Source organism: Mauremys mutica, chromosome 7 (assembly GCF_020497125.1).
Source record: "Mauremys mutica isolate MM-2020 ecotype Southern chromosome 7, ASM2049712v1, whole genome shotgun sequence".
Classification (NCBI taxonomy): Eukaryota; Metazoa; Chordata; order Testudines; family Geoemydidae; genus Mauremys; species Mauremys mutica.
In genome coordinates, this window is record NC_059078.1 from 83,944,854 (window position 1) to 83,958,512 (window position 13,659).

At 41.9% G+C, this 13,659-nt stretch overlaps 1 protein-coding gene across 3 annotated transcripts in view; it reads right to left on the bottom strand.

Annotated features, from left to right (window-relative positions):
• The window catches only part of CTNNA3 (catenin alpha 3), a 967,088-nt gene that overhangs the window by 88,101 nt on the left and 865,328 nt on the right, over window positions 1-13,659 (bottom strand). For all 3 annotated transcript variants that reach the window (XM_045025624.1, XM_045025625.1, XM_045025626.1), the window contains one exon: window positions 10,201-10,382. In XM_045025624.1, the coding sequence (XP_044881559.1) occupies window positions 10,201-10,382 (182 nt within the window). The remainder of the gene's footprint in view (window positions 1-10,200; window positions 10,383-13,659) is intronic.

Below are 13,659 nucleotides of genomic sequence, written 5' to 3' on the forward strand. Positions count from 1 at the left end.
TTTTCTCTCACAACTGCTTCATTAAGTCTTTTCGACCCATATAGATATGTATTTTTTCTATATTTCTTAGTAACTGTTCCCACTGGGGCATACCATGCTATTAGATCAGATATTTTCTCAATTATGCCAATCCTCTCTATTCTCTTTAATTCTGTACCTCTTCATGAAGTAATGGGATAGGAATCCTGCAAAGTGTATGTATACCATATGGTTCAACATGGTCTCTCTTAAGGTTATTTATACTGGATCTACTTTCAAAAGTTGAATATCACCAAATATTCCATTGCGTTCTTCCACTTTTCTCAGTAGGCTCATCATGACTGCAACACTGAGGCTGAGAGGTTGGTCTTTGATCACATACACTTTGTATACATAGCTTTTGTCTTCGTAATTGTGTCTGCATTGAACTGGCCCATACAGTTCAGAATACCTATAGGGATAATCATAGAATCATAGGACTGGAAGGGACCTCAAGAGGTCATCTAGTCCATTCCCCTGCATTCATGAAAGGACTAAATATTATCTAGCCCATCCCTGAGAGGTGTTTGTCTAACCTGCTCTTAAAAATTTCCAGTGATGGAGATTCCACATTCTCTCCAGGCTCTGTCACATTATTTCAGTTGTGAGAGGGTTAGAAGGTGATTGTAAGTCCCTTTGGAGATGACTGTGACATCTGCTCCTGAGTCAGAAGTCAACTAGTGCCAGAGAAGAACAGAAACAGAAGGAAAGAAGTAACAAAGGTTGCAAACAGATGGAACAAAGCAACAAAGGTTGCAGAATCGATCTCATCAACATGCCACTCTTCAATGCCCCCAGAGAACTTCAGTTTTGATAAACCTACAGAACGGACAGACCAGAAGCAGTATTTTGCAAGGTTTCAAATTGCTGCAAAACTTTATAAGGAAACTGAAGATATACTGGTATCCTCTTTAATTTATGCTATGGGGAAGCAGGCAGAGCAAACCTTTTACCTTTACTGAAGACAGTCACAAAGATGACTATGGAAGTGTTTTGGCTATGTTTGATGCATACTTTATAGTATTCCTTCTGAGTACTCAATCAGATGCTGGCCTCCCTTAATGCAGTGGAACCCTTGCATTTAGACCTCCTTTGTCGCCTCCATTCATGGGTGATCTTTCCCTGTGCCTAACTGGATTTAAACAGTAAGGGATGGGTTCCCCCTAGCAATACTAATCTTAACCTTGATCCTGCAGGGCTTCCCTCTCCACCTAAAAAGTGAGCACTGTTTTACTATTATCCCAACTGGAATTCATTAAAAATCACAGTGTAGCGTTCCCTATTAGCAATACCTCAGTCAGACATATATCCTTTTATTTCAGCAAAAAGAAACTTCTCTTCACACATTGATAAATATCTTCCTGATTGAAAGTCTGCTGGGGGGCGGGGAGGGGGAAAGGATCTCATTTACTCTAAAGCTTTGAAAAGATCAATAAAAAAAAAAGAGTAATTTTTCATGTGGCATTTTTAGCCAACCAGAAGTGAAATTCGAATATTTTTTCCAGAATGTTATTAAAACTAATGCAGTAAATAGGCCAATTTCTTACTATATATGGCAAGACAACAAATAGTAGGAGCAGAGCACAATAATGATTGACCAAATGATGAAATAATGTTCCTCTAAAAAATGAAAGCTATATTATTCCTAGGTTCTCTACAGTGGTTCTAATAGACATGTAAAATGAGAGGGTAAAAAAAGAAACTAACAAAAAATGTTCTGGAAGCATGTCTGTGTGTGTGTGTGTGTGTGTGTGTGTGCGTACATCTACACACCACACCCTTGTGTACACTCACTCTCTCCCCAGGGGGAACATTTTGCCTGCCATAGGAGAAGCATGTATAACCCACTGGTGAGACTGTGTTATAGGTCTCCCTCTATGCTGATCCACAGAGGATGTGAGCTGTTAAAGAGGACCTTAATTCAGTCCCTGTTCTGTGGAGGCCAGCCATCACATGTACACACTGCTACATTTCTTCATTCCTCAGGTTTATACCAGTCCTCCCCAAGCCAGATGTGTCTGGTTTTGTGTGTGTGTATGTGTATCAATCACACCCATGGGACTGCCATCCAGCAAGTAATATGCTGCATCTTGTAAAGGGGCATAACAGCAGGCTCATCACCTCTGATTGTCAGGATCTGCCAGTAGACAAAATGTTTCTTCTGCTGTATATCTCCACACTTCTCCTAATGCAGGTAAGTGCTTTAAAAATACAATTCAGCCCTACATCTGGGGACAAGTGAGTGAAAGAAAACAATTATAAAAAGTCATTGAAAAATTCCTTACCAATTGTCATAACTTTGGAATGGTCAGAATTGTCTGGATTCAAGAAGTGAGTTATTTCCTTATTGGAAGAAAAATGAATGGACACAGGACATAGAATCAATAACGTATCCAAGCCTATTTATTTGCAACATATTCAGTTCCCTCAGAATATGGCTTTGAGAAAAAATATTACTTGAAAAAGCAGAGCACATCTGTGAATCATTTACTTTAAAAGCTGTTGCAATTTCTTCTTAGGACAACTCTGTCATATCAGCCAGCTATAGCCCAGTCTACTTGATTACAATGGCTTCAGAATCCCATGTTCCATAAAAATGTATTTACTCCACTGCCAAACCATTACAATATCTCTTTTGTTCAGGGGTGACCGGCTTAGTTCAGAGGCCAAGATTCTGTGCTGAAAGAACAATCCATAGCAGAAATGCTTTCTCTCCAGAACAGATCTTGTCTCAACAAATGTGTCCAGCTTTACCCAACAATGGCAATTCCCCCTAAAAATTCCAACGAGTCTTGTGTACAACACAGAGTTCTGCTCTAGTCTCTTCCATTCTATTCAGATTCTTATACTGAGCCTATTAACATGGTAAAACATGATTATGTCCACAATTCAGGTCTAAACAATGTTTTAACTTTATTGGCTGCTAACTTTTGTAGCTGGGTCCCACAACATGGTAGCTTTCTGAATTACAGACTTTGGGAAATTCATCTCCATCTCAGATGTAACTGAGTTCTGTGTGTGTTTATAATATTAATTCAGTATCTACCACATTCAGCACACAATGATGGATTCTGAGATCTGGTTCGCCAACCTCTTTTGTGAGGAACAGGGGGCAGGGAACATCATTTTATAATCTTTTTGTATGGGACCTAGCATACTTTGGGCCATTCAGAGAATAATAAACAAAAACAACTTGAACTGGTGTTATAACATGGGAAACCATTTTTTAAATTATAAGAATGATACAGAAAATATGTAATAAATGAACTCAATAATAACTAGCTCTGATATAGGACTTTTCATGAGTAAATATCAAAGTGCTTAACAAAGGAAGTATCATTATCCCCACTTTACAGATGGGGAATCTGAGGCCCAGAAAGGCAGGGGTGCTGGAACAATTTTTATAGTGGGGCCGGGGGTGCTGAAAGCCATTAAACCAAACTGTAAACCCCATATATAATGGAAACCACTTCAAGCTAGGGGATGCAGAAGCACCCCCAGCACTCTTACTTCCAGCTCCTATGCAGAAAGATGAACTGACTTGCCCAAAATAATACTAGATTAACATTAACATTATTACTCATTAGTTTAGGAAGCATTGCCTGAGAGGTACACCTCTACCCCGATATAACATGACCCGATAGAATGTGGGTTCGCACACAACACGGTAAAGCTCTGACATGCTGCTCTGAGCAGTTTGTTAAGGATGTCAGGCCAGGCCAGGACTGAGGGGCTTGATAAGGGGAAGAGGGTGTCGGGGCAGTCAGGGGCTCCCCCGCCAGGGTCTGGGGGGAAAGAGCTGTGAGAGGGCACTTCTGGGGCCCGTTCTGCTTCCCTCACCCCGGCCCCAGCCATGTCGCTTGGGGGAGGCGGCTTGGGGAAAGGGATCCCCCCCACACTCACCAGCAGCGGTGGAAGCGGAGCAGCCTGGCCCCAGCCCGCTCCACTCCACCAGCTCCTAGCTGCAGCGCTCCACTTCCCGCCGCAGGTGAGTACGGGGCACGTCCATTCCCCAACTTCTCTGCACTCACCTGCGGCGGGAAGTGGAGTGCCATGGCTGGGAGGTGGCAGAGTGGAGCGGGCTGGGTCTGCGTCGCTCCACTTCCTGCCACCGGTGAGTGCGGAGGGCATCCTTTCCCCAACCTCCCTGCACTCACCGGTGGCGGGAAGCAGAGAAGCCCAGCTTCAGTCAGCTCCACTCCGCCAGCTCCCAGCCGTAGCGCTCCACTTCCCGCCAGGCAGGTGAGTGCAGGACCTTTCCCCAGCTGCCTCCCAGCAAAACGGCTGAGGCCGGAGCAAGGAAAGCAGAGCAGGCTGGGGCCGCGTCGCTCCACTTCCCGCCGCAGGTGAGTGTGGGGGGGCATCCTTTCCCCAACCTCTCCGTACTCACCGACGGTGGGAAGAGGAGCGCCGTGGCTGGGAGCTGCCAGGGTGGAGTGGACTGGGGCCGTTGAGTGCCTGTCAGGGGGTGTGAAGGGGTGGATAGGGGTCGGAGCAGTCAGGGGACAGGGGGGTTGAGTAGGGGGTGGGATCCTGGGAGTGAGTAGGGATGGGGGTCTCTGGAGGGGGTGGTCAGGGAACAAGAAATGGGGGGGGCAAAGCAAGTTTGATATAACATGGTCTCTCCCAAGGACCACGTTATATCAGGGTAGAGGTGTAGTATCTTTGCATGTAAACTGTTGTAACCAGTCTATCAGTGGCTGTAGAGAAGGAAAGGGCCAGGAAGGTTGATTTTCTAATGCAACATTCACAAAGGATGGATTTCTCATTTCTGTCTCAAAACACACATTAAGCAATAACTTAGTGCAACTTGATGTATGATGTGGTATGGAAGACGAATCTGTTGAAAAGAGTATTAGAGGTGGAAATATATGTAATTTAAAAAATGTTTCACCCAAAAGAGAGAAGTGAGGGCGCAAGGTTATGGTTGTAGGTTGAACACATGGCTGGAAAGCTCCATCAGGTCCAAAAGCAATTTTCATTTATTTTTCTACTTCTACGTGGTGTTTTTGAAGCCTGAGCAGTACAGTGATAACTTTTCTCTTCTTTGTACTTTGTTTACTCCAACCTTCTCAGAGAAACTATGATTGACCCCTGAGATGCTGTTAAAGAAAATCCGTAAAAATCTCTACCACAATTTTTTCCAGCAGCCGTAAACTTCAGCAAACACAAGAGAGAGAGAGAGAGAGAGAGAGAGGGAAAAAAATGGCATTGACTAACTTCAGTTGTTATCTGTACTGTAGCATCAAGTCTGCTGAAATTAGGCCACTAGAGGGACAGTGATTCAGGACAACATATGCCTAGCTTCCAAACTATCCACATTCATAGCTCAGGGAACCTGTGGCTGATGTTGGGCCCCAAATAATATGTATTTTAAAACATATTTAAACATGCAAAATCAAAATAATAAACAGTGTGGGTTTAATATCCATGTATGTAGCACAGAAATCACCTGTTAGCACCAGAACGAGCTGCTTCAAATGTCCAGCTGTGTCTTCCCACCCTTGATCAGCTACTTTTATGTCAATCATATATAGCAGTTTTCTATGACAGAATTGCCCAGTTGATGTCTGAGGGTAGGTAGTACTATTATATTAGTTATACTTGGGTTTCAATAAGTCAATAGATGGTGTTTCATATAAAAAGTTTCAACAAAATTGGAAAAATATATCTTACATAAAATTACCGTAGTATGGACTAACACCTAGCTACAGACCATGAGCAGGAAATGATCATTAATTGAATGACTACTAGGTAAGGAATTCTTTAAAATGATGTTCTACAGAAACAAAAGAGAATAAAAGATTTTGTTAAAACCTTGAGACATAAATATCAACTATTTATGCAGACATAATTCCCATTGATTTAAATGAGTTCTCCATGAGTCATCATTTTTTGAGGCCAACAATAACTTAGTTTTAGTTAAATGTATTATTGTTACAAAAATGTGAAGGATAACATATACACACTAGGACAGACTAATACTGAAGGGTGACCTTCAGAGACTAAGGCTGTGATGCATTCAATGAGATTAAATAAAAATTAGTTCAAAGTAACACATTTGGAGGAAACGAGAAACCAGCTTAGACACCAGCTGGACAGACAAGCAAATTCACAATTTATCTGGGTAATTTCTGATGAAACAAATAGACATTTGAATCTTTTATTCCTTCCAAGTCCAACTTTTAAATCACAGGCTGGGGGTACCAAACCATGAGTCCAGCCTGTGCATGACTTGACTATCATAATTTCTACCATCAGATTTTCATGTGACGGGTAGGAGGAAAAGCCACTGGTGTCCCTCAGCATTACATATTTGCTCTTTGCCATCTCTGAAATCACAAGTTGTAGCATGAAGGGATAGATCCTCCCTTCCTTCAACGAGTCCACTTATTCTTTGCATACCTACAGATTTCACTTTCTGGGACTGTAAATCTGGCAACTTTCAAGAACAAATCAAAAGGTGGGCACTATCACTGGAAGTGTTCAAATGCAGGTTAATAAGAAAAAAATGAAATAATACAGGAAAACATTCTGCACAAGACTGGGACTCAAACGGAATAACCACCTGTATCTCTTCAACTATATTCTAAGAGTAAAAGATTACAGAAAAATATATATCTACTAAAAACTGCAGTTTAGTAACAACTGCACAGTCTACACACTATGGGACAGATCTTCAGCTATGCTGGAGCTCTTGTTCTAAGTTGTGCTCAACTATTTATGGTCTCAAGGCACTGTTCTGAGAGCAAAGGACAGATGCAGTGTAGCAATGTTAAGGCCACAGCTCCTTCCCTCTGGCAATGTCCCACACTGGGTGCCAGGTGTATGGCAGCTCTGAGTTACCCAAGTGCCTATTTTAGGAGAGAGAAGGTGAGATGGAGGGGGAAAGGGGGAGAGAATGTCCAGAGCACTGGGCATGGTGCAAAATTTGAAGCCTGAACCAAAGGTTGTAAATCAAAGCCAGGCCATGTATTAAAGCAAATGCTTACAAGTTCACTGTCTAGTATATGAACTTGTCAAAGTTGTTGCTAGTGTACTAGGCACTAAATATTTACGTAAATATATTCCAGCAAGTAGAAATACATCCCAATCTAGAACAAGATAAGATGATTTGACAAAATAATGAATAGGAATGTTTTCCCCAAGATATCAGGCACAAAGGGAGGTAACAAACAGATGTCATGAAATACGTAAGGTAGTGTATAAGATGTGTATTCCAGTTGTTTGCCTCAGCCTATAGAGGTCAGGGTACCCCGCCTGAACCCTTTGTGTGGCCTAGGGGAACAGCAAAAACTACCAGTGCTGACTGAGCCACTCCTTGCACGGGGCACTCATGTGTTAGCATACCTGTAACCATGGAGCCAGGGTGCTAGGACTGTGCCTCGAGGGCAATAACCCTGGCCAAGTGCCTTTGTCACCAAACCGTGCCAGTGGTCTTTCTTTATGAGTAGCATCGAGGCCTGCTGAATTACCATGCTGCACTATCTACTAATACCACTGGCGCTCCAAGAGCAGAAGCACTGAGCAGCCTAAACAGCGTTACCGAGGCAATGGCCTTCCAGCCTCCAGCACTTCACCACACTGGGTGGTACTATCAAGGTCTGCTAAGCCAGCTATCTGTGCAGAGCTGAACAGAACACTGAAAGAACACACACACACAAACCAACTGACAGCACCTCTTATGCAAGGGGAATCCCCAAGTAGCTGTATAAGCTTGATTTCCAGTTGCTTTGCACTGGCAGAGCGGGGCAAATGAGCCAGATGGTAGTGGATCTGGCTTAGTAACTGCAAATACCTAAATTGCTGTTAACTTGTTTGCTTTTGCTCAGATCTTTTTGGCTATACGAGGTGCATTATGTGTTGTAGCATGTTTCTTATATTTCTGAGAGTCTCCAAAGAAGTGAGCTGTAGCCCACGAAAGCTTATGCTGAAATAAATTTGTTAGTCTCTAAGGTGCCACAAGTACTCCTGTTCTTTTTTTCTGGAATACAAGTGATTTCTGATCCAGTACTGTAGTTGCAGGGCCTGTAAGTAAAGAAAATTATTTTTTCCACTAAAAATTTTGTTTCCAGTTATTGAACTGCAATCCTTTCAGACTGTAATGTTATCTTTCTGTGTTTTATGCCCCAACCCATTTTCAGTGGCAGTGGTTTTTATGGGAATAAGCATCAACAGAGCAAAATCTGATGTTGAATACACAAGCGTGGCTCACATTGAAATCAATGAGAGCCACATAGAGAAATTGGGAATAGATTAATGGAGCCTATTTCTAAATCCATTAATTCAGGTATTTTGGTGAGAGAGATGCAGAATGACAGTTTTTAATTGTGAAAGTGTATGACATATCTCCATCTTTACAGTTCCTCTTTTTATTTTATAGAGGTGTAAAATATCATTGTGCAAGATATGCTCATATAATAAAGTTAAAATGCATTGGGTTTCAGGAATTTCAAATTATGAATAATTTGAGAAGTGCTGGCATGAGGAAATATAGAAACCATCTTTCCACAGGAACAAGTTGGGGCCAGATCCTCAGCTGGTGTAAATTCGTTCAGCTTTGTTGACCCCAATGGAACTAAATCAAGTTACATCAGGTAAGGATCTAGCCCCAGTACCTTTAATTTTCCCCTTGCCTTACAGGAACCCAGTGGTATCTGATGGTATTCACCCATATAGGGCATGAAGTTCCCAGGAGGAATGGTGGAACATTTGACATATCCACACATATTTTATTAATAAACGCACATAATGAACAACACCTCCCCTTGATATCATTGTGCCTAATGAATGTTAATATACGTATATTCAATGCAACACAGAATAGATTCCTAAAACTGAGATTGTTGCATGTAGTAGCAGGGCTGGCTCTGACTTTTTTGCCGTACCAAGCAAAAAATTTTTTTTAAAAGGGCGCAGGGCGGCCGGACCCAGAGACAAAGCAAAAAAAAACCCCAAACCCTGGGTGTAGGGCGGCCGGACCCGGAGGCAAAGCAAAAAAAAACCCCAAACCCTGGGTGCAGGGCGGCCGGACCCGTAGGCAAAGCAAAAAAAAACCCCAAACCCTGGGTGCAGGACGGCTGGACCCAGAAGGAAAGCAAAAAAAAAAGGGCAGCATGGATTGGATGGAATGCCAGCCCCTAGAATCTGCCGCCCCAAGCACAAGCTTCCTTGGCTGGTGCCTGGAGCCAGTCCTGTGTAATAGTGTGACCACCACCAGAGATAAATGCCTACCTTTAAAACTGTCTGCAATACAGCAGAATGTTTTTATACTGTATAATACAGGATAACATATACTGCAAAGAGGTAAGGTAACTCAATATAAGCAATCAAAAGAAATGTGAAGCTGGATTTGCATCAGTCCAAGTTTCTACTTGCTTGTCATTTGCAGCGATGGCTCCAGGCACCAGCACAGCAAGCGCGTGCCTGGGGCGGCAAGCCGCAGGGGGCGGCCTGCCAGTCCCTGCGAGGGCAGCAGTCAGGCAGCCTTCGGTGGCTTGCCTGCGGGAAGTCCGCCGGTACCGCGGATGCAGCGGCAATTTGGTGGCGGGTATGCCGAAGCCACGGGACCGGCGGTCCTCCCGCAGGCAAGCCACTGAATCCACAGGACTGGGGGCAGCCTGCCTGCCGTGCTTGGAGCGGCAAAAAAGCTAGAGCCACTCCTGGTCATTTGCAATGTACAGTACATGTTTTATGCATGTCTGCTGTGTACTGCATGTTTGACAGCATGCTATGGTAAATGCTGCAAAAGTAATAGATGTGTAAATCTTATATTCACAGTTTAAAGTGAGATATTTCCTAACTAGAGAACTTAAATTAGTTTAGGTCGGTTTATTCCTTTCACTGAAAGAAAGCAAGAAAGAAAAGAAGTTAAAATGCTAAGAGGATCAACTGGATCAACGTCCCTGAGCAAAATGTGGGAAAAATAAATCAAAATGAGGACAGAGATAAGCATCATGTTTTTTCTTTCAAGGATAAACAGAGTGCAAAACTTTGAACATCCCTTCTGGTGTTTCAGCTTTTCACATCTAATTCTTTAAACCTCAATTATATTAGCTTTGCCAATCAGTTTTACAAAGATTTTGTCACCTGCCATTGTAAACTCTAGTATTTCTCATTTTACCAATGTGACAACTGCCTCTAACACTTATAAATATTGAAGATCATTTTCTGCATAATTACCTTGTGAAGTCTGTCATCTCCATCATAATCACACACATCCTCTTAGCCAAAACAATGATGTCATTGCTGGTATCATCCCATATTTCAATCTCTGCATCAAGCTTACTTTTGACTTTCTTGAAGTCAGCCACTTGCTCAGCTATCTTTTCTTTTTCAGCCTCTGGCAGTTGAGTCATCTTAGCCTGAAACATAAGATAATTTGATTTGCAAAACATCTGTCTGTGTCTAAGAGTAATTTCTTTTTGGCAAAATCACTGGACATTAAATATATATTTTAAATATACATGGGCTTGAACCAACACCTCCAATCTGAGCACCTTTCAATTTCATAAGTGGGCCTTATCTCTAGAACTCTCTGAAATGAAATTTGGAAATGTAATACTCTTGAATTTTGAGTAGATCTAGATCAAATTCATGCTTTGAAGTTCAAGTCCATCTCCAATACTCACCTTCTAACCAAAAATTACCCCTCTTATTTTTTAATGGTATTTATCAATTGTCTTTGGAACTTTTCTGTGGGGATTCTAACAATGGGAAAAGTCAACCTTCATTCTATGGTCAGTTCTCATCTCCCTTAAGAAAGTCATGATGATAAGCATATCAGAATCTCCAATCAGCTCAAAGAATAAGACTCTGAGGGCAAGCTACATCTAAAAGGACTAAAATATTAATTATTGTACCCTCTGAGAATAATAGTAAAAAAAAAAACACACCACATATGCAGAACTCTGAAGATGCTGATATCTTCTTGACTATGAAGGTGATCTGGGTGAATGCAGAAACAAATTGCTAATCATTCTTGTAAATAAAGCCCACTATTCTGCTTTGCCATAATTTGTGGCCCTTTTTACTCATTTTTTTCTGCAAACTTTTATGCAAATGATTTTTTCTTCACCAGAATATTCAAACATAAAAGCATCCTGAACACTAATATATAAGGCCCTACCAAATTCACAGCCATGAAAAATGTGTCATGGACTGTGAAATCTGGTCTCCTCTGCATAAAATCTGGTCTTTTCTGTGCTTTTACCCTATACTATACTGATTTCATTGGGGGGGGAAAGGAGACCAGCATTTCTCAACTTGGTTCTTCCCACCAGAATTTCTCCTCACTGTGAGAGAATCATAGAATATCAGGGTTGGAAGGGAACTCAGGAGGTCAGTTAGTTCAACCCCCTGCTCAAAGGGGGACCAATCCCCTGACAGATTTTTGCCCCAGATCCCTAAATGGCCCCCGCAAGGATTAAACTCACAACCCTAGGTTTAGCAGGCCAATGCTCAAATCACTGACCTATTCCTCCCCCTGAGAGAGAATATGTGCATATGCTACTGTATGTATGTACTGTGCCCTGAATTCAAGCAATGACAAGATAGGTCAGGAATACTCATCTGACCAAATTAACTCTCTTTGCTCTTGTAGGCTTTGTTTCAGTTATTAGTTTTTGAAAGATGTGGGGACATCCTTTTATACAAAGCAAGGCCCAGCAACTCAAATCTAGAGCCCTGCAAGTAGCAAGAAAAACATTGTCATCCTCATCATACATTGCTACATAAACTGATCAGAAGCCACAAACCATATTACAGGATTCTCTCATAAACTTAGAGCAGCGGCAGAAAAGTATCATCATCACAGAGAGTGGAAGTCATAGTTGCCAGTTGCTCCAGGAGCTCTTTTCTGCTTAGCTTCAGTCCCCGTATGGTCTAGTAACTTAGGCAAGTATGTTGGTCTTCTCCACAGCAAAGTACAGAGGCTCAAGGGAATACAAAGTAATTTTCCACTTGCAGCAAAAGAAATGAAGGATGAAGACATGAATCTGAAAATGGAGATTCTCCCACCCACCCCTTTGTCCATTATATATGCATACAAAGATGCAGATAAAAATAATTGTAATATAATCAAGCCCAACAACAACAAAAACCAGTGGGTAAAGAGAAATAATTTTGACATGCTGCCTGGCCCACTTGTCGACTATTGTGACCAATATCATACTCTCTCTCATCCATTCTCTTTGTGGTCCTAACATTGGATGAATCCACTTGGAGTTTAGAGACAATGAGGACAAGCCCAAAGTACTCCAGACTGTCCCAAAAGGAACACTCACGCTCCACAATGTGATCTGCCACATCCTTTTCCAAGAGAATGTTTGTAGCAGGTTTGGATCAGGCACCTGCCAAATGCACACAGCCACCAAGCCGATAAGCTTGTGCTCCCATTTGTTAATATCTTTATCTGCCTCAGGAGGTAAGAGGCAATGCCATCATTAAATCCTGGGTGCATAAACCAAAGAAAGCCAAAAGTATAATGTTCTTGAGTATGTATTCATCTGAGGCAACACACAGGACTTTTGAGGGCAGTTCTAGACCTCTTTTATCATTTTCCTGATCATACCACGCAGAGAGTTCATATTTTTCTCCAGTAGAAAGATCAGTGGAATGAACTGGCTAATATTAGAGTCATCTCTGCTGATGAACCTCAGGGCAACTGTCGAAGGCCCTCAGAATGTCACAAAATTCTTAGATGTAATAATGTTATACTAGAGATGGGGAATATACCATGGTTGCCCATGTTACCTCTGTAGCTAGAGAGCTTAGGCACTGAGACAATCAAATAAAAAAATACAAAAAGAGAGCTGACTGCACCTATTTGCAAATAGGATTGTGCAAGTACATACAAATGCAATTACGGAGTGTGAATGTGACAAGAGAAAAACTGAATAAAAAGCCACTAATGAATATGACTTATATGTATTTCTTCTAAAATCATGAAGGAGTCCAGTCTTTTTAAATAAGGGATACATACACACCGCAAAATGTAATGCTCTTTCTTGCTGAAAAGAGTAAAAGAAAAGGTTTAAATGTTCTAAACTTCTCCACCCTGGCTTGCCACCTGCCATTTCTCTCTCTCTCTAAAATGCTCTCCCACCTTCATCTTAAGAACTGCGATCCGATACACCTCTACCCCAATATAATGCTGTCCTTGGGAGCCAAAAAACTTTACCACATTCTAGGTGAAACCGCGTTATATCTAACTTGCTTTGATCCACCAGAGCGCACAGCCCTACCCCCCTGGAGCGCTGCTTTACCGCATTATATCCGAATTCATGTTATATTAGGTGGCGTTATATCAGGGTAGAGGTGTAATTCGTTTAGGCTCTTATCCTATTTAGAAAAATTGATTCATCCAATCAGGATTTTTAAAAAACCAGACACTAGCATGTGACTTAAGTGACCAAACAAATGCCTTGAGCAGCAAATCACAAATATCGCACACTCAAATGAACAATCTTGAGGCTCTGGCTGGGCACAGGAATAACCATCATATACTTGACTGCAGGACAGGGGCCAGAGTGAGCAGTTCACAAACAATCCATTTAGGAGTGCCAGTTTTTGTTGGACGTATTCCTGGAGGTTTCATCACATGACATAATTTTGGAATAAAGATTAATCTTTAATTCCTGG